The 21,517-nt window shown below is 45.5% G+C and overlaps 2 protein-coding genes across 2 annotated transcripts in view; one reads left to right on the top strand and one right to left on the bottom strand.

Moving 5' to 3' along the window:
* Positions 1-20,006, bottom strand: part of FBXW8 (F-box and WD repeat domain containing 8) — a 71,344-nt gene extending 51,338 nt beyond the window's left edge. The window contains exons 1-5 of the mRNA XM_065417962.1: positions 19,938-20,006; positions 18,060-18,120; positions 14,175-14,560; positions 7,755-7,859; positions 534-698 (exon numbers count right to left, since the gene is read on the bottom strand). Coding sequence (XP_065274034.1) covers positions 534-698; positions 7,755-7,859; positions 14,175-14,560; positions 18,060-18,120; positions 19,938-20,006 — 786 coding nt within the window. The remainder of the gene's footprint in view (positions 1-533; positions 699-7,754; positions 7,860-14,174; positions 14,561-18,059; positions 18,121-19,937) is intronic.
* Positions 20,007-20,787: 781 nt separating this feature from the next.
* On the top strand, positions 20,788-21,051 carry HRK (harakiri, BCL2 interacting protein). Its single transcript, XM_065417526.1, has one exon. The coding sequence runs from the start codon at positions 20,788-20,790 to the stop codon at positions 21,049-21,051; it is 264 nt and encodes an 87-aa protein (XP_065273598.1).
* The last annotated feature ends 466 nt before the right edge of the window (positions 21,052-21,517 follow it).

Here is a 21,517-nt window from a genome sequence, read left to right as displayed (position 1 = left end):
AGGTCAGAGGAAAGAACAGCCATCCAGTATCTGCTCATCTCCTATACGTTTCAGAGTCTCTACTTCCCCATGTATTCTCTTAAGAAGAAGAATGACACTGCTGTACTATGCAAGAGACAGTTGTAGACTGCTACAGACTAAAAGCATCTCTCACTCATCAAATTAAGAGGTAAATTGGGATGGGATGAAGGTTACAGAACCACATGCACAGACTGATTCCAGTGGGGACTCTTCCTAAGAGCAAAGACTGAAGGACCAGGGCTTTAAGTGGTGATTACATGAATAGAGGGCATAGGAGCTATGGTCCAGCGTCAGAGCACATTTTCAAAGTGAAAGCAAGACAGGCAAGCAAGCCACCAACATCTGAGAGGAGGGCTCATTAAACCCTGCGCTGCCTTCACCTTCTTATTGGCAAAAAAGACTGCAATAAGAGGCTCACATTTCACTAGCAGTAGAATGACTGGTTTGAGCTGTGTTATAGCGTTCTACATGGTCATCACGGAGTACTATTATTAAAACGCCTTTCATTTTACCTTCCAATTGGTTCTTAAAGTGCGCTCTTTGGCACGGCAGTCTTGAAGGGCAAGTTTCCAGCCGGAACAATCAGAGATGCTGGCATCAGGCAGGTACCCTTCCTGTTGGCACAATTTGTACCAAAGCACTTCATCTTCTGCAAGTACTTTCCATGTCCTGCTCACCTAAAAGCAGACAGACATGAAATAAATATCAGATCAGGTAATTATCAAGGCCCAATTGTCATCCAAATCAATGCATTTATTTTGCCCTACTTTTGTGACAACATGCCCTTTTAAAATTCTAGTGGGAAGAGAGGAGGTAGGTCACATTAAAGATTAAACATAAATTCATGTTCACAATTATATTTTCACATTTATAGGCTAAAGATAACTCTGATGTCAGCATCACCCCTCTAAAGCCAAGCTGACAATGACTGATTAGGAATGTGACAGCAGTGAGATATAAAATATTGTGACAGGTTTCAGAGTGGTAGCCATGTTATACTCACCAGCAACCACACAACAAAAACACTAACCCAGGAACCTATCCTTGCAACAAAGCCTATTGCCAACTCTGTCCACATATCTATTCAAGGGACACCATCATAGGACCTAATCACATCAGCCACACCATCAGGGGCTCATTCACCTGCACATCTACCAATGTGACATATGCCATCGTGTGCCAGCAATGCCCCTCTGCCATGTACATTGGCCAAACCGGACAGGCTCTACGCAAAAGAATAAATGGACACAAATCAGACGTCAAGAATTATAACATTCAAAAACCAGTCAGAGAACACTTCAACCTCCCTGGACACTCAATTACAGACCTAAAAGTCATAATTCTTCAACAAAAAAACTTCAAAAACAGACTCCAACGAGACACTGCAGAACTGAAATTAATTTGCAAACTTGACACCATTAAATTAGGCTTAAATAAAGACTGGGAGTGGATGGGTCATTACACAAACTAAAAACTATTTCCCTATGCTAATTTTTCCCCCTACTGTTACTCACACCTTCTTGTCAACTGTTTGAAATGGGCCATCCTGATTATCACTACAAAAGTTTTTTTTTCTCCTGCTGATAATATCCCACCTTAATTGATTTGTCTCATTAGAGTTGGTATGGGAACCCCCATCTTTTCATGTTCACTGTATTTTATATATATATATATATATATATATATATATATATATATATATACACACACACACACACACACACACACACACACACACACACCCCTACTGTATTTTCCACTCCATGCATCTGTTGAAGTGGGTTTTAGCCCACGAAAGCTTATGCCCAAATAAATGTGTTAATTTCTACAGTGCCACAAGTACTCCTCGTTCTTTTTATAAAATATTGTATTACAATGTGCATCAATAAGAATGAAGTATTAAACTAAAATTTTAAAATAGCCTCAAGTTGCTGTCTATTTCAGAAGGAATTGCTTCACCACAATGAACCGTGTGCCTAGAATTACCATTTTAAAGATTCAAAGGAAAAAACCACGTTAAGCAGTGATTGCGCTACAATTCTTGCATGAAAGAGAACAGTGAAATAGCTCCATGTGAGAGATGCTATTGTCAATGAGATCAGTGATAAGCCTGTTTTCAATCCTAAGGTTGTGTCTCACTTCTAAGTGTCATATACCAAGTAACCCAGAACGTATAGCATGCAGTCCACACCAGTTCAGAGCACTGCCAATCAACAAATATACCAGATAAGAACGAGGATGTCCAGACTGAAAACAAATATGCTTCATAGAAATGCAGTTATATTTTTGCTCATAAGAATCAAACAGCCAGAAACACCAAATTGCAGTTTGTTTGAGACATTAACTACATATTTGGTGGCAAAAATGCAGTCACCAAGTCTCCACTGCAAAACATGAATAGCCAGACTGGCACATGTTGCAATGGTGAATAATATTAACTGCTGCTATGTGTGGCTTGCACTGAAGTGCAGAGAAGTAGGATCAATCAACAAATTCTGCTGTGGCCACAAAATCCTAGCAGCTTTATTGTAACTTGCTTCTTAGTCTGTCTCTCTTTTTTTAAAAAAAGGCCTTTTCAAACAGAAATCCCATTAAGAGAAAATTGTATGTGTATTACAAGATGGGGACATAATTTCTCTAAGGGGAAGAGAGTTTAACATGAACCCCTCTGGGACAAGCAGACTGCAATTTGGCTAGAGTACTGGAAAAGGAATAGCTGCGTCATGACATTTGAAGAGTTATGCAACCATGACTGAGTGGGGAGTAAGCCCTGGGAAGAGAGACCAGTCTCTATGGCTGCATAGCCCGCAGAGCTTTTCAGGGTCAGTAGCTGTGAAAGCTGCTCTTGCTTGGACTGGGCACCCACCTCTAGCACAGCTACTATTCTATTTAGTGACTGTAGACCTCAGTCCAAACGGACCACAGAGGTTGAATTAGTTTTCATCACTAGACAAGACAGCGATCTGGATTACAGTTATTCACTTAGAAGTGAGGAAACATGTAGTGTGCCTTCCCTGACTAGATCGGTCTTAAAACTAAAAAAAACCAAGGACTTCAATGACCATCACCACTTCCATCCCTAAAGGGACACGGTCATGTAGTTCAGGAGAATCAAACTGATGCCAAAACTTAAAAAAAAAAAAAAAAAATGTTCTAATCCAGTGGGATCTCCTTTCAATTCCAGTTATTTGACAGTAATACAAATCTACACACTGTTGCCTAGACAAAGACAAAAGCTACCATTTTTTGCTGGCACAGACAAAAAAGCAGCTGTTCTGCAGAAGTTAAAAACTCTGGGCAAACACTGCGGATAGGAAACGAACCTCTCTGTCTCTTTAGCTGGAACGCATTTCTGCTGACATTGATGAGGCAGGCTTGTGCACAAACAGAGAAGTAAACAAAACCAAGCCATGCCAACTTCTGCCCTCTTACCAATATATGGAAGAAGAAGAAAAAAAACCCTATGTGTTGCCAAAATGGGCAAAATTTGTTGAGACGTTTCCAGTTTCAAGTTGGTTTTAAACAACAGAGTAAAAAATATTAGAACTAATTACAGTATCATTTTACCTTTCATGAACAAACATTCAAAGGGGGGAAGAAATCCTATCGTATGATTTTTTTAATCAAATTACATTGAGTCTTGCCAGTTTACAAGCATGGATTTCCAAAGGATGTCTAACATAGCCTTTCCTTAATGCACCAAAACTGGCACGACAATCCCTAGTAAAAGCCCCACTGAGCGAGCCTCAGCTGCAAGAAGTCTCTAATAAAAGTGTCTCAAGCATTTCACTTCACAACACCACGGCGAGCTGCAGCATTAAAAACCAGCTATTGGCTGAAATCAGATTTATTAGCGCAGCTTGAATTAGAATTTCAGGTGAGGCCTCGACAGCCAAAAAATCATGGCTTTATTTGTGTACACGTACATGCGCTCACAACCTGCTTGCTAACGGCTAGTCAAAGAGCTCAGTCGAAATCCCCCAAAACTCTCGTTAAAAACTAAAGTGGGACCATAATTATTTTCCAAGTCTGAATTATGTAAATCTCCAAAGCTTATCAACAATAATATCTTGCATGGCTTACCCTGAATCTAGAAACTATTTTTTTTTATTTTGCCTTTAATGTCACCATTATCTTTTTATCACATTACATCAGACTTCTTGTCACTCTCCATACTGTTTCCCCTCAGCTCCACACAGGGGCATTCACTACATCTTACTTACATACAGCCAAGCATGAAAGTGGTGTTCATATATTTGGAAATTTTACCTAATTTAAAGCTATTTGCATATTTTAATAAGATCTATAGGACTCCTTCCATCAGATTCCAGACTTTATTTTCTTGTTCTGACTGACCAAAATCCAGTTGAACAAATACCTGTTCCTCCCTTTCACTAAGTTTCCGCCCTTCCACCACCAAACTGCACACAGTCATTACAAATGTACACCCCAGCATGAATCCCAGGGACTTTAATGGGGAAGTATAGGCTGCAGAATTTGGCCTAAATGCTAATAATTTCATCAAGAGCCACTAAGACTGCTTTTGTTATTAACCAAAGAGTTATCAGTTCCCTCCAAACACCAAGTTCAGGAAATCTCTGTCCATCTGCTTGTCTACTTCCTCTCTCATCCTATTGACTGGCTTGAATTTAGCTCATTGAACATAAGAAAAGAGGTAAGCCCCATCCATCCATGCTTCAGAACTGTATGTGAAAAAGCTAAGAGACAACATCAAACCACGTGTGGCTTTTTATATATCCTATACACAAAGCATTATTAAACAACTTGAGATGGTTCTCAATTATTCAGGTTAATAACTCCATAAGTGACAGAACCATGCAACTGAAAATTCTTGTCTTACAGGATCTATCATTCTTGAAATACAAGTCAATTTCTCCAGTGAGAGCCTTAAATATACACAGTTTGATTAATTAGTATTTCTAAGTCACTCTGAAGATGAAAAGCATGACATTAGTGATAAACATACTTAGATCAAATCACCCACCAACATATTTACAAACAAAACTCAACCTTACTCTAGCTACAGCTTTTAATACACATCACATAGGAGCATTTCCAGCACAAAATGCAAGTGACTAATGCTGTCTTATTAGTAACTATAAAACATTTAGATAGTACCAAAGTTCACACAGCATTTTATAGAACACAGACAAGACACACACTCCCACAGTTTTCAGACAATGTCTGATCCTGCAAATGCAGGGAAGTCAGTGGGAAATATTGCATGAGTTACGGTACTCACAAACATCTGTAGAATCAGGCCTTCCATATTACACTTTCTAAAAAACTGTTTAAAATTCTGCCACATGTGTAGCTTCCCAAGTGCCTCACTCTTCTCATTCCTATCCACTACCAATATGAGGAAAAACAGGCAAGTTTTGTGACTTCTCAAAATGCAGCTGCCACCGTGTACCAGAAAAGAACAGCTGTCCAGCATATGCCAATATGGATACTTCACAACCTCAGTGAACCCATAAGAGTTCAGGAACCGATGACACCATTAATTTACATGATGCACATGACCTTACGATGTCTAAAATATCATACAGACACCTTTGCCTTTCACAGCATTAATTCTAAGAAATCAAAGAACAGCTGTGGGAAAGAAAGACGGATGGGGGAGGAAGGGGAAATCAGGATAAAATTCAAGTTCTCCCAAGCAGTCTGTGGTGTGATTAAATCTCAAAGAGACTCAGCAGTCAGGCTACTTTACTATTAGTCAGTTACCAATTTGGCATAAACAATTAAGCAAACAGGTGTTCTCCAAAGGCACTTGCATAGTTCATGATGCCATTTCCACTAACTGGCCCAATTTCACTAAACTCCCAAGGCACCTTAATAAAAAAAAAACAACCTTTCTACAAAACACAGTAAAGCAGCAGGACATTCCATTATACAGAAGAGGGTGGAGTTTTTTCAAAACAACAATTACCAAGAGAAAAATGAAAATGGTATTTATTTTTATTGCTTTGCTTTTTAGTTGAACACTTAAAAGAAGCCAGGTCTGCACTAAAGCATTGGATATTCATCTCATTCTGAAATCCTTGAAAAATACTGGGCCTTTGCTCAGCTGTTAGCCACTACATAATATCCACAGTCTTTTTCTAAGAACGTTTTGCACATCTCACACTTACCTTCTGTCTAGGTGATAAACAGCATAAAAATGGGCTTTGAATAAAAGGGAAAAAAATGAAGATTCGCTAAAAAGATAGCCCTTTTGGTAGTTAACACTACCAAGTACTAGTATGCTGCAAAGTAAATTAGTCACGGCTGCAGAAAAATTATTCTAGCCTACTTGCAATCCACTCTGAAATGCAGCCCTGTTTCATTTTTATAGGATGGCTGACAGAAACAGGAGCAGATGGGAAAGCTTCATGGCCTTCTCCAGAGCACATTAGTACAAAGTAATGCCTCCGAAACTTTTCTTGCAGAACGCTTGCAAGAGGAAATCGTTTTCTTCTAATGGTACTTTTTTGTTGTTTTTAAGGGACACTGTCAAGTTAAAACTTTTAAATAATAGCTATCCTTACTTGTGTAACATCATAGATTATTCAAACTGAAAAAATGTTAAAGGTCTAATTTAATCATTCATGCTAGTTGATAACTATTTGCATTTAATTCAACTAGCCAGTTTTACTCTTTGGTAGTTGTGTACTAATATAAGGCTTTGTTATTGCTATTGCAAACACTTCAGAGGATGTTTAAGTCCACCCCCAAAGGCTGTTTTTATTGGCTTTTGTGTGACTACATGACGTTGGGAAAGAAATCCTAAATGCCGGGCCCAAAAACATCCCACAGTGTCCATGAAATAGGTTGGGAGTGAATGCCCGAAACACCCCACCCTATTAACATTCCCCAAGATAATTGGCATTTGCTAAGTGGATTCTGGTGATTCAGTGAAGCAGGTGGCTCATTATTCAATCTAGGTGGAAAGGAGGCAACACTGGTTCCCTGGAGAGAGGATCAAGGGTGTGGACTGAATAGTCTTAGGGTGGAAACCCTAGGGGCAGCCAAGGTAACTTTATGTAGTACTATTCTTTAATTTCTGGGTTAATAAAACCAAACCTCAGGAAGCAGATGAATTTGAATTACTATATACATAGTATATGGGCTCTCCCTGAGAATAGGCTGGTAACAGTACCTGTTTACAATCCCTCAAAAGGAACAGGGTAAATTTGAAGGGGGAAAAAAATTAAACAAATAACTTCACCCTAGGTTAGGTTACTAAATTACTAAAAGTGACAGAATTGTTAAGATTCCATTTTTCACTATCCTGTTTGTTTACTTTCTATGTATCAGCTTCAACAAGGAAATCAATTTTAAGTCAGTTTCATTTCCAGGTTCTCAGTGCTACATTGTTTGGGTTTCAAACACTGCAAGAAAATGCTCATTTGTTTATAAACAACTATATTGACTGGAAATGAAAATCCAAGCAAACATTTATTTTGGTCTTAAGTTTTCATGCTGTCCCTTTAGAGCTGTTATCAATCCTTTAACATTTCAGTTAACTACACTGAAGCAAACTATGAATCAAGTTCATTTAATACTGCTTTCAATTTTCAGCTTTTGGAGTATGTCTTAACATGTAAAGAATTATAAAATAAGTCTCTGGTGGAGGAAAATGTCATTTAGGGCTACTGCACAGTGTAGTAGCTGAGCACCCATGCTGATCTTACATGGGATGAGACAAACAAATCTTGGATAGTGCTTACCTGAGCACATTTGCCCAGCTCAGTCCTTCCCAGGTACTGAAAAATTTTTAATGCCAGTTCATAAGGCAGCTGGATATCAAAGAAAGGAACCTCATTTATTTCATTCTGAGAAGAAAAAGAAAAAGAAACTGTTACTTTTTCTAATACATGAATAAATTGCACATTGTTAGTGGCAAGGCAGTAATATCGTCATCAGGGCCGGCTCCAGGGTTTTGGCCGCCCCAAGCAGCCAAAAAAAAGCTGCGATCGCGACCGTGATCTGCGGCGGCAATTCGGCGGGAGGTCCTTCGCTCCCAGGTGGAGTGAGGGACCGTCCGCCAAATTGCCGCCGAATACCTGGACGTGCCGCCCCTCTCCGGAGCCGCCGCCCCAAGCACCTGCTTGAGAAGCTGGTGCCTGGAGCCGGCCCTGATCATCATAGTAAAATCAAGGAGAGATCATATGTACTCTTGGTGTTGTAACTAAAATCAGTCCGACCTTCTCTGCTCTTCCATCCTACAATCCTGCTATACCAAAATGTCGGGCAGCCACTCCTGCATGAAGGTGCAGAGCTATTCTCATCCTAGCAGTCAGATCAGGTAAGTCACTTTAGCTCCATTTGGGAACATCTCTCTCAAGCAAGAGGGAAAGAAGGGCTATCTAGATGATTCACTGGGAGTTTTTAGTCAGTAGAAAGGGTTGTAAACATGAACAAAACACAAATCTTAGTTTACCTGATCAACACTTCCTTTTTGTACTCATATGATTATACTGGTTGCAAGGAATAATAAAAGCCATGAAATAACAGACAGCTGACGTTCATGTACACTCGTTTTAAAACAGAGGGGTCTTGAAGACAGGACGTTTAAGTTACTAACAAAAAAACCTTCAAAACTTCACTGTCAACAAGTCTAAAATGAATGCACTTTAAAAACATATACCCGCTACACATTCATTCACTTAAGAGTTTTAACTAGTGTGTGCAAAAAATGTAGTGTCCTAACATCTTTATTTACTTAATAGATCAAAATGAGATTATACTCTATGGCAGGGATTCTCAACCTTTTTCTTTTTGCACCTGCCTCCTCACTCCCAATATGCTATAAAAACTCCATGGCCCACCTGTGCTACAACTGTTTTTCTGCATATAAAAGACAGGGTCGGCATTAGGGGGTAGCAAGCCGGGCAATTGCCTAGGGCCCCATGCCACTAAGCTGTTCAACCTTCGGCTTCAGTCCTAGATGGCGGGGCTCAGGGCAGCGGGGCTTCAGCTTTCTGCCCTGGGCCCCAGTGAGTCTAATGCCAGCCCAGCCCTCTGAAGCCTGCTCATGGCCCCCCAGGGGCCTCAAACCCCTGGTTGAGAACTGCTGCTCTATCGTTTCCTGTATGTCTGAAAGTATCCAATTCCTATCAGAAGAAATATGTTAAAACAATAATTCTTTTAAATTTGAGTAAATACCACAAATCAGATCCTGTTAAAGAAAAAAAGAGGATTTTCTAGTATCAGTTACTTCCTGTATAAGCAAACAATAAAAATCCCTCTACATGCTGCAGCTACTGTATTATGAAGGCATAATTCTACACATTAGGTTGCATTGAGATTTGCGGCTAAAGCAAGATTAAATTGCTTTATTTCCAATCACAACTCTCGACTTCAGACTTCATGCTTAACACACAAGCTGAAACTGAAATTTCCAGATATTTTTCATGTTGTTATAATGGCAGCCTTGGCACGTTCGTAACATTCAAGAAAACCTACTCCTTCTGAAATTTTGATCTGATTTTTTTGAGTTCCTATAATGCCTTCACCTCAAACACTTCAAGATTCTCACACATCTTCATAACATCTCACACTTAAAATAACTACTGAAGTGTAACTAACAATACATCCCATTTATTCATCATCTCTGCCAAAGTCAGGCATATTCTGATTCTTCAGCTACGTCTGCTCTATAGTACTGCTGCAGCGCACAGCTTGCCTCACCACCTCTACTTCATACTAGATCACCCCATCCTTGCCAATTCCTCATTCAAGTCCATGCCCTCTGCACCCCTGACAAAGGAAATACAGAACAAAAAAAGTAGTCAAATGGGTAATGTTGGGCTTTCTTAGAGTAGTGCTTCCCACCTCCCACCCCAATGAAGTCAAACTGAGAACAGCCAAAAAATTTCTAGGTCTAAAGTGTGTATTTATGGCCACATTGTAACAGAGTCAGAGATCAGACAGGGACTTAGTTACTGCAATGCAAGGGGGAAAAATCACCTTTACAGTGACAAATAGCACAAATGTTAGCTCCTAATATCTGGTGCCAAGCGGAGTGCAGGTTCAACAGTACATATGGTCAAAATCCCCAAATAATCTGTCACTAGGAGAGTGCTCAACATCGCACATGAAGCAAAACCCATAAAGGAACAGTGTAATGTTAAGTCAGCACTGGTCTGTCTAAAAGTCTACTGGAATGAATCCAAAACTCTAATACTGCCATCCCTTCTGAGAGGGATTTGCACTCCTGTGTGCTAATGGAGCACTAATTCTGTAAATAGATTAATTTGTGCCTAGCTGTCAGAAGTATAATCTGCTCTTTTTATTTTTATTTTTTTAAAGAAAAGAATAATTAGTCATAGTTAAATTAGAAAGAAGCAAAGGCTTTCCCCCCTAATTTCTCCAACACTGTAAAAAAAAAAATCTGTAATGCAGATAGAGCACAAGAAGGATTTATCAAACTAGCTTTTAACTTGTTCAGAGCTGTAATTAGGACTACTTTCAAATTAACTGCTTCATTTATACAATTAATATTGGTTTCTTGGTGACAGGAAAGCTTCTCCACTGAGATACAGTTTAGCAAGATACTTAGTGCAGGCAAACTAATTAAGCACACACTATCTTGGGTGAAAAGATTAGATTTTATTTAACAGAAAATGGGTAAACTGCAACCTCATCATAACACTGAGGAGCAAACTTTTTGGTGTTAAAGAAAAGCTGCTATAAAGAGACCATGTATTCCGAAGCCAGGGCCGGCTCTAGGCACCAGCAAAGCAAGCAGTTGCTTGGGGCAGCAGATTTGCAAGGGGCGCAAGAATCCAGCATGGGAGCTGAGAACCAACAGGGGGCCCTGGGAGCTGTAGTTCCTTGGTTAGCTCCCTGCCTATAGAGCCAGCCCTGGAGCAGGGAAAGAACTACATTTCCCAGCATTCCCTTGGCCACTAGCAACAGGAAAGGGTGGGGAAAGAATATGGTACTGAAATCTGCAGCTTGCTGTGAATGGTAGGAACAGAGCCAGCTCTAGGTTTTTTGCCGCCCCCCCACCCTGCACCCCTGTATTGCCCCAGCCCTGGACTCTCCCCTGCCCACACCCCCTGCTGCCCCAGCTCTGGCCCCCACCTGCTGCCCCAGCCCTGGACTCTCCCCCGCCCACACCCCCTACTGCCCCAGCTCTGGCCCCCACCTGCACCCTCCTGCTGCCCCAGCCCTGGGCTCTCCCCCGCCCACACCCCCTGCCACCTCAGCTCTGGCCCCCACCTTCACTCCCCTGCTGCCCCAGCCCTGGGCTCTCCCCCGCCCACACCCCCTGCCACCTCAGCTCTGGCCCCCACCTTCACTCCCCTGCCTCCCGAGTCCTAGGCTCTTCCCCCCCCCTCCCCCGCACCCCCTGCCACCCCAGCCCTGGGCTCTCCCCCCAGACCCGCACCCCCTGCCGCCCCAGCTCTGGGCTGTCACCCCACCTGCCCCAGCTCTGGCCCCCATCCGCACCTCCTGCCACCCCAGCTCTGGGCTCTCCCCCACCCACACCCCCTGCAGCCCCAGCTCTGGCCCTCACCTGCACTCCCCTGCTCCCCCAGCCCTGGGCTCTCCCCCCACCCGCACCCCCTGCCGCCCCAGCCCTGGGCTCTCCCCCAAAGAAGGAATTGGGGGGACTAAATGGACGGTGCACCTCTCTATCTGAAGCCTAGCAAGGGAGGTATGTGGATCTCACTAGAATTTAAAATGAAAAGTAAGGGAGGGGAGGCTCTGGACCTGGGCAGCTTTAGATACAGTACCAGGCACTTAGGAGGATTTCCACTTCTGAGCCATGGAAGCAGAAATTGACTTTTCCTTTCCAGATATAGCTAATATTCAGAAAGGGAATCTAGCACCTGCCTTCCAGATTTGAACACCCTCAAAATTCAGGAGTGCTCAAGCTCAATTTGGGCAGCTGTTACTTCATTTCCCCCAAATCAAATATACTGATCCACTGTAACTTGCTGTAGAAAAAGTAGAATAAATTGAGCAAGAAATGCTTCCCAGTGGTTATTAGGACTGGAATTGCTATTTTCAACAGCCATTGCTTGTTTTTTTTTTTTTTTTAAGTTTTAGTTTTATTTGTTTAAAAGGAAGATCGTGATAGTGCATTCCCCATAGAAACAAAGAATGGAACAAAAGAATAATCAAGGCACCTCAACTTTTCCTCATTTATGTAGGACAGTCTTATAATATGCATCCAGATATCCTCCAGTCACACAAGCTGAAAATTGTTCCACTTTACTGCAGTTCTGTAACCATATGGGAACCAATCCTGTTCTGTGTTCTGTGCACATCCAAAATTCCTGCTGAATGACCCGCCCTGGGAGCGAGTTACCAGTGACCCAGGGCTGGGGCGGCAGGAGGGTGCAGTTGGGGGGGGGGGAGGAAAAGCCCAGGGCTGGGGTGGGGGGCAGCCCAAAATTTTTTTGCTTGGGGCAGCAAAAAACCTAGAGCCGGCCCTGTCCGAAGCCATGGTAAAACAGGCTTAGAGTAAATAAAAACTCAGTAGTTACAATCAAAAGTATTTACACACTAGCCTTCCTAAGTGCTTCTATGATTCGTTGAGAGGAGAGAGAGAGAGAGAGAGAGTGTGTGTGTGTGTGTGTGCATGAAAGGAACACACAATTCCCAAGTGACTAGAATTTTGATCTGGGGTATGAAGTCAGTCCTGTACCAAAAAGTAATCTTTTACCCCTTTGACTGGAGCAACAAGGGGTTCAGAAGAGAATATTTCTTGTTATTGTTCTTCCTTTTCCCCACCCCCTGACTATGGATCCAACATTATGGTGAAGGGGGTTATCATTTCAGAATCTAATTTAAAGATTTAGGCCTTGATCTTACAAGTGCACTCGTGCGCAGTCCCTCTAAAGTCAATGGAACATCAACAAAGATACAAGGGTCCACTTGCACAGCTCCAACTACACGATAATGACCAGAGGTGATTTTTTTTCCATGTATGTGTATCCTATCCCATATCCTTACCACTTTCATGAAGTTGAACATACCTTAAAGTTAAAGATTACATTTTTTAAAATAAACTTTCATAGGCTATTGATCACAAAATTGCCAACAAGCAACACCAGACACAGCAAGTCCAGTCTGGTTATGGTCCAATGTAACTACAGATTTTTCGACCGACGTAAACTAACCCCCGCACGACCTAAACCAAATCAATAAGAAGAAAAACAGAATTCTATAATTCTACTTCTTGTGAATTATTAATTTCTGAAGATAGGTACAGAATTGAGCTATTTTGTACACTGGGGGCAAATTTAAAATATATAGCAGGCCTTTTATCAAGTCAGAAGGCAAAATGAGGTGCCTCAAAACAACAAGCTACTTTTAAATTAGTTTCAGAGTAGCAGCCGTGTTAGTCTGTATCCGCAAAAAGAACAGGAGTACTTGAGGCACCTTAGAGACTAACAAATTTATCTGAGCATAAGCTTTCGTGGGCTACAGCCCACTTCTTCGGATGTAGCCCACGAAAGCTTATGCTCAAATAAATTTGTTAGTCTCTAAGGTGCCATAAGTACTCCTGTTCTTTTTAAATTAGTGTTATCACATGACATTTTACAAACGTTTCTGGCATAGAAAGAAAGAGCAAATCCTCTTGTTTCCCCAGGACCAGTCTGGCCCACACTCAGCCATGAGAGCTCCTGGAGTTGAGAGGATCTTGGTGTTTTGGTTGGCAGTAGGAGGGAGAAGAAATGAGAGGGAAGGAGCCTGGATAGCTCCAGCGGAAGCCAGAGCAGTGAGTGTGCCAGAGGCCCCTGGCATCACACCCTGCACAGGGAGTCCTGGGACAAGACAAGGAGGTACCCAGCCCCTGCTGAAACCACAAGAGAGAAGGGGTGGGGGGGGGGGTTACTATAATGAGACGCTCGAGGGGATGGGGCAGAGGGTCAGGAAGAGGCCGGGGGAGGGGGCAGTTAGAGGGTTAGGAAGAGGCCATGGGTGGGCAGTGAGGAGCTGGAGGGACACGCAGAGAACAGGGACTAAGGGAAAGTGAATGAGGAGCTGGGGAGACACGGGGCAGATCGAGGGTCCGAAAGAGACCAGGAGCTGCAGGGGGATGAAGGCGCAGATGGCGGGGCAGGAAGCGGGGGGGACGGACAGGCAGGAGGCCGGGAGGGGGGGCCGAGGGTGTGTGTGTCCCGTACCAGGTCCCGGATGAGCTGCCCCAGCAGGTCGTTGTCTCCGCCGCCCTCGGGCTCGGCGGCGGGTTGGACGGGCGGCGGCGGGGGGCCCGAGCGGGGCTGACGGTGGTGGCGGCGGCTGCGGACCCCCGGAGCCTTCCCGTCCAGCAGGCTCCGGGCCAGTGCGAAGTACCCGGCCTCCCGCCGCTCCTCCTCGCCGCCGCCATCCCGGGGCGCGGCCAGCGGGACCCCCCCGCAGCTGCTCCAGCCGGAGACGGGCTCCCGGCAGCTCGGGCTCCCCCCGGGCTCGGCCGCCCGCCGCCGCTTCTTCCCCTGGCGGGCTCCGGCCAGCTCGGCCCGCCAGCGGCGGCGAAAGAGCTCCAGCTCGTTCGACATCGCGGCCCGGGCCCCTCAGAGCCGCCGCGCAGCAAGGCCCGTCCCGGCAACCCCGGCCCCGCTGCGGAGCGCACGGGATTCCAGGCCGGGCAGGAAACTGCGGCTGCTGCAACTCAGTTCCGCCGCACAAAGGTTCCGCCCCACTCCCCTCCCCTCTTCTCACGGCAGCCGAGCCCTCGACAGCGCCAGTGGCTAGTCCCGGGAGGCGCTGAGCGGCCGCTGGTGTCAGCAGGAGCTCGGCTCCTCTCGGGATTTGGCCCTTCGGCCGCAAATGAAACTGACAACAGGCGCCACGTGTATTTGATCCCCGAAGCCCACTTACAAACGCCAGCCCGTGCCAGGCAAATCGCCCCCGGGCTGGGCCCCCGATCGCTGGCCTCCGGCTATCGGTGCGTTCCATTGTTGCCCGCAATACCCACGGCGCGTTTCTTGCTCCACGTTCTGTAAGAGCCGGATGTCCTCGCGTAGTTAGTATCGCCCTGATCCTGCAGACACGTGGGTAACTTTGCTCATACTCCCCTGAGTAAAGTTATATTGGATTAGGTGTTTGCAGGATCCGTACCTTGGGAGCCTTCGGTCCTGATCCTGCAATTTGACCCACAACATGTGTGCCTGGGAAGCCCCAAGGATACCAACTTGCAAGAATCAGGACTCTACACTGCAAGCTCTTTGGGGGCAGGGGCTGCATTTATTATATCTCTATAGAGCCCCCCACCATGAGGGCCTGACCCTGATTCCAGGAGAGGCTACTGTGCTAAAAAAGATAAAAATATAAATAATTGCTTGTAATAGGGTGACTACTGCCCCTTGTCTTAAGAGACAACCCTTATTCAGTTCCTTATCTCCCCCATCCAGTATCAAGTTAATACAAGAGGCTCTTTGTCCCATATTTCAGCAATAACCAGGCAAAGGGTCATACACTATATTCAAATAAGCCAACTATAATACTGATTTTTACAAGAGGAGCCAGTGCTGACAGCAGAGCACCAGGATGATGTGTCAGTCTGTGGCGGTGGGGTCTTTTAGGACGCTGCATGCCCAAATAGCCGTGATGGCAAAGAACACCCAGTTCCAAATGCAACTGGCCAAAACATTGCTCTTCATCCTATTGGACACAGATGAGGCCATGGTGATGGATGCATTCATGATTTCCAGCCTTGATTATTACAACTCATTATCTCTAGGAATGAAGCCACACATCCTGAAAAAGCTCCAAATGGTACAAACAGCAGCCTGCATGTTTAGCAACACAGGATGCGATGAGCACATTACCTCAATGTTCTACCCTCTGAATTAGTTCCCCACTGAATATATAGTGCAGCTCAAACTCTCTGTCCTCATATTCAAAGAACTGCATGGGGTTGGCTCCAACTACCTGAGAAACGCCTCTCCCTCCATGACCATGGTGACATCCTAAGACAGCTGCGTCCCACCAGAACAATAAAACCATCAGCCAGTCAGGGCAGACTCCTCCATGCAGGAGAGAGGACATTCAGATACAGCCTATCTGCTGCCAGAGATAACGATGACCATCAGTCTTGCCACTTTCAGAACTAAATGTAAAACTGGTTTCTTCATCTTAGCTCTTCTGCACTTTCTTCTCCCTCACACACACAGACTCAACACAACACCCGCACTTACACATGTGAATGTAAAACTGTAAACAAATACAGATGGAGATTGTTACTAGTTCTGGTTTGACATACATGGGAAGCATTCATATACTTCAGTGATGGGGGCTATATAAGTACCTAAATAGACAGAATATTAGTGTGCTGAATTGCATTTGGAAGCCCATCCAATAGTTGAAACAGTGGTGTAATGTGCTCCTGGTAGCCACTCCTGCTAAGCAGCGGTCCTCAGATTTCTTCCAAATGATCTCCAAGGGTAGCCTGCACATTGCCATAATGGGGACAAATTCTCTGCTGGTGTAAATGGGTGCACCTGCATTGACTTAATTGGAATTTTTCCCCATTTACATCAGCAGAGATTTTGAGGAGTGGTCTTCAGTGCATAGAGTACAGTCTAATAATCTAATCAGGAGTTCATAAATGTACAGTCACAGGGACAGAAACCAACCATGTCATACACTGTAGATCAGGGGTCGGCAACCTTTCAGAAGTGGTGTGCCGAGTCTTCATTTATTCACTCCCATTTAAGGTTTCATGTGCCACTAATACATTTTAATGTTTTTAGAAGGTCTCTTTCTATAAGTCTATAATATATAACTAAACTATTGTTGTATGTAAAGTAAATAAGGTTTTTAAAGTGTTTATGAAGCTTCATTTAAAATTAAATTAAAATGCAGAGCCTCCCAGACCGGTGGCCAGGACCCGGGCAGTGCGAGTGCCACTGAAAATCAGCTCGCATGCCGCCTTCGGCACACGTGCCATAGGTTGCCTACCCCTGCTGTAGATGCTTTTCCCAATCACCTCTATCTTGCCTAGGGGAAGTGTCAGCTAGTTTCCTCTCATCCACTTCCTGTCATGGCCAGGCAACTGGGAAAGACATTGCATCGTCTGGGTTTTATTTAAAATAGGCATAGAGCTGCTGTCCTCTGCACACTGATGGGACCACAGCCATGTATATTTTGTACTCCAGGAAACATTTTCTTGAGCGGGGTCCTAATTAATTCTCTTTTGAAGGAAACTGACATTAACTATCTCAGCCAGCATCAGATTGGGTACCTGATTCATTTTACTAGCCATGAGGGGCGTGGTTCCAGCTTGCAAGAAGGTGCCTGCTTCAACAGTACATCCAGGACTCCCCTGACTATACCTCAGCCAAGGAAGATGTGGCCTGGGGAGCAGTGCAGAGCCACTGTGACTCTTCACAAAGGCCCTTGCCTTGCACAGATTCACCAAGATCCTTGAGATCTCCTTGTGCATTCTAAATCACCTGCAGGTTTTTGGAGGAGACAATCTTTCACCCTGTGCTTTAGAGTGGGTCCTCCAGGAAGTGTAGAGATGCCACAATTCCTTGGATACTCTTCATGCAGTCTTGGGATTTCCTGGGATAAACTTTCTGCTGGGAGCAGAAACAAAGAAGCCCAGGAAAGGGAAGTCCTAGGCTGCAGCCAGAGAATAATAGGAAGTTTAATTACTTGACTTCTGTACATAGTTTCCAGTCTTAATAAAAGGTTTAGTTTTGAACTCATCAGCTGGTCAGAAAGATGCCACACAAGCCACAGAGTAATCAATGAGTTTCCTGACTCTAAAATATATTTTCCTTTTGCAAACCACTATATGGACCTAGAATCAGGAAATGTCTCCCACACCACCCAACTGAGAATGGGTGGAAATATCAGAGAATCCCACGGGGCCCGAACTCTGCACTGGGAACCCTGGGAACTCCCCAGCTCCAATTTGAATACATCTGTAATTGAGTTTTTTCGCAGGAAAAAAATGTGCTGTGTGTGTGTGATTAATAATCCATACTTCATTTGCTTTTTAAAGATGACATTCTTCAGTTGCAGACTGAAAACTAGCACTGAAATATGGCCCAGGCATTTACCATTTGCTTCAGGACGTGCAGCTGTATGGACTAGCGTAAATCTGACCATTGCACATGTCCTCTGAAACCAGATGAAAATAAAATCAAACAACAAAAAATCCTCAGTAAATCGATTTCAAATTAACCTTTTACTTTTAAGGCAAAATAATCTTTTTTTAATTTAGCAAAATTATAATATTTGTTGAAATTGGTAAAACAATGGATCTTCACTGAGGACTAATTGTTGGCAAAGTTGTGTGTTACAAGGGTGTATAGATGGGGTGGTACCAACCATTCTCTCTCTATGGAGTGGGATACTCCAATATTTCCTTCATTTGTTCGCCACTGGTCAGCTGCAGTTGCTGCTGCTTAGTTCTGCTCTATTGGCAGCTGAAGCAATTACTCGCTGCTTTTTTCTTTGCAGCACGCTGCTTTCTATGCTTTTTACAAAACCCAATTAAAAGATAATGAACAAACCTCGAAGAAGCCGTTTGGATTCCAAGCCCTCATTTTGAGGGACTCCTGTGACTCAGAAACCCCACAAGCGATTGAACTTACCCTGGCTCCCATGTTCAGGTTGAGAGCTACTCCGGCAAGTTACAGCCTACAGAAAATGTGTCTTGTAGTTACAAACTGATGCAAATGAAGGGTTTGCACAGGGACAGTCTCTGAGATTACAAAGCTGCCCCTGTAACAGAAGGATGCTCTTACTAAAGAATAGAAGAGGGAGATTTTAGTTAAGGATGAGCCTGAATTATTCTTCTGCATCTGAAACAGCCCAGAGCCTAGATCACCAATTCACCCCTGGCCTAATCCCACTGAAATCAATAGATTTACACCAGGGATGGAGCTGCCCTCAGGCTGCAGGGAAATGGAGCAGTTTGTTCTTTCAAAAGTCCCCGAGAAAGGCTGGAGCTACATTAAGGGGCATTCTTCAAAACAGGGCAAGGATAGCCCCGTTATATCCACTCAGACAACCCATTGCAAACTGGCAGGTGAAGGGGAAATTGTTCCCTTTTGGGTAATGTAAAGGAAAGCCCCTTGTATTTTATTCCTGGGAATAGGACCCTACTCGCAATGCAGGAGGAGAGGAGACGTCTCTGAAGAGGCGTGAGCTGCATTTTACAGCGGGACCAAAACCAACAAAAAAGTTACATCTTCCAATCGAGTGTATCCAGTGGGGAAAAGAGAACCCACTTACTCACCGGTTTTAAGGCTGCCCAAGAATAAGCAGAGATTTCCTCGGTCCTGTAAGGAGCTGGCCATCCAGTGAGAGCTTGTTTTCTGGGGCCAATGGGATTAGGATAACGCTGAACCCAGGAACAGGGGGGGTGAGAGTTTGGGTAATACCCAGAGTGCGAGCTATGTTAGGAGCAGGCCACCGATCTCCCCAAGAGAACAACAAAACCCCAGTGACAGTAACTGTTTCTAGGCCCCCTGGATGGACCCGATCCTGCTCCCAGGTCAGCGGAAGTTTTCCCGTGTCTCTCTATGGATCGAGCCCAGCCTCTTTGCTCACCGCTCTGTGTTGAGAGAAGTGACTTGTTCACAGTGTCACAAGCCAGTGGGAATTGGTGCGAGAGGGTTTACCTGGCCTGCTACAGGGTCGGGTTTCTCTCTTCTTTAAACACCTCCCGGATCCCCAGCTCCTGTCCCGAGAGACCCCCCCCCCCCGCAAAGCTTCTTAATCAAGGATAATAACATTTGTGGCTGATTTTCACATATCATGTTTCTTTTTTAAACTAGAGCTCGGGTGCCCTTAAGATCCCCTCTCGCCCCGAGCAGTAATTTCTGGGGAAACTATTTAGAGTTTTTGTTTCTTTGCTTTTCGCTTTAGCTGATTCTCAAAGAGAAGCAGAACAGAGGAAACGCTTCGTTTTCTCCTTCGTTTAAACTCACCTGCTTGCTGTTTAAAGCAGGAGTATGTTCATCCCGCTCACAATATTCCACCCGGGTCTTGGTTTCCATCGTGGATTCGGAGTCTAACAGGGGCATACACGGGCATGCCCAGGACCTCCGCATCTCCTTATCCGCACCGCACAATACTGGGCTTTGTGCGTCTCCTTCCCATCCCAGCAAGGATAAAGAGTGAGCCCAGAACTAAACAATACCGCCCAACGTGACATTCTAGGGGAGCCGCGGGAGAGAACCTAGTATTTAAGCACAAAGTCAAAGCTTGGAGGGAAATCAGATGGTGCAAAATCTGAAATAAAGATCAGGTCACAGGAAGGGTCTTTTAAAATCCCCGAGCCTCCAGAAAATGGGTATAAAATATCCCCAAGCCGAAGGGGAGTGGGGTAATAAAACATCCCCAAGCCAGGGGGGGTATAAAACATCCCCAAACCAGGGGTATAAAATATCCCCAGGGAGAGGTTATAAAATATCCCCTAGCCGAAGGGGGGGGGTGGAGTAATAAAACATCCCCAAGCCAGGGGTATAAAATACCCCCAAGGGGGGAGATCAAACATCCCCGCGCCTCATGGCCTGGGCTGTCCCTCCTGCCGAAGTTGGAGGCAGCGGCAGGACAGTCGGGTTTGTGTCGGCTCCGCGGCGCTGCAAGAGTTAAAAGTTACCTTTCCTGTCTCCTGCCCGCAGCCCCGATGGGGAAGGATGATGTAACCCCCTCCTCACCATGTGACACTTTAATTAATAATCGCGCTCAGCACAACAACAGCACAGCGCACGTTCCCGCCACGCCGGCCGCTCCTGGGGTCTGGGCTGGACAGGCCGGGCGCAGCGCAGCGCCGCGATGTGCCCCTGCGCGCTGCACGGCGGGCCCCCCGCCGCTTGCCTCTGCAGCTCCGCCCGGCGCGGGGAGCGCTTCTCCGGGGCGCAGCTGGTGGCGGCCCGCCTGAAGCTGGTCGGGGATGAGCTGCAGGAGCGGACCGCGTGGCGGAGGGCGAGCAGCAGGCGGGCTGCGGCCGGGAGAAGCCTGGCCACCTACCTGTGTCTGCTGTGCGCCGCCACGCAGGTGGCCGCGCTGGTCTGGCTGATCCGCAAGAGGAGCTGGTAGGGACAAGGGCTCGGGCAGGAGCTGAGAGCAACCGGGAAGAGCAACAGGTAGGGACCCAGCTCGCGCGAAATCAGCCACCCGGGCGGGGGGCGTCGGGGGGCGCTTTGCAAAATAACCGGGGCCGGTAACAGCTATTGGGGGAGGAGGGAGCCTTGGGGTGATGTCCAGGGACAAAGGCTGGAGTCTGCAGCCGCTGCCGTCCGCTTCTCCTCCTTCACCGTCCCCGTCTGCCCCGCAGCGCAGGGCTGGCTGGTGCCCCAGGCTGGGGGAGGCTAGTCCGGGAGAGACCCGCGCCCTTCGCCTGGCCCGGGGGCACTTATAAAAGGGGGGCTGATGCCAGGGCGGTTGACAGCGCAGGAGAGTGGGGTAACTAGCCGAGGAGATCAGAGGGGCAGGGTCCTTATCCCCATTGTACAGAGGAGGAGACTGAGGCACAGATAGGGCGAGAGGCTCGGCCCCAAACCAC

Source organism: Emys orbicularis, chromosome 16, assembly GCF_028017835.1.
Source record: "Emys orbicularis isolate rEmyOrb1 chromosome 16, rEmyOrb1.hap1, whole genome shotgun sequence".
NCBI classification, from domain to species: domain Eukaryota; kingdom Metazoa; phylum Chordata; order Testudines; family Emydidae; genus Emys; species Emys orbicularis.
The sequence above is the reverse complement of the archived record's forward strand: the minus strand, read 5'-3'. Positions and strand labels throughout refer to the sequence as shown.

Bases quoted from the DNA above. Each gene is read 5' to 3' on its own strand.
- HRK (XM_065417526.1), top strand. From the start codon at position 20,788: ATGTGCCCCTGCGCGCTGCACGGCGGGCCCCCCGCCGCTTGCCTCTGC.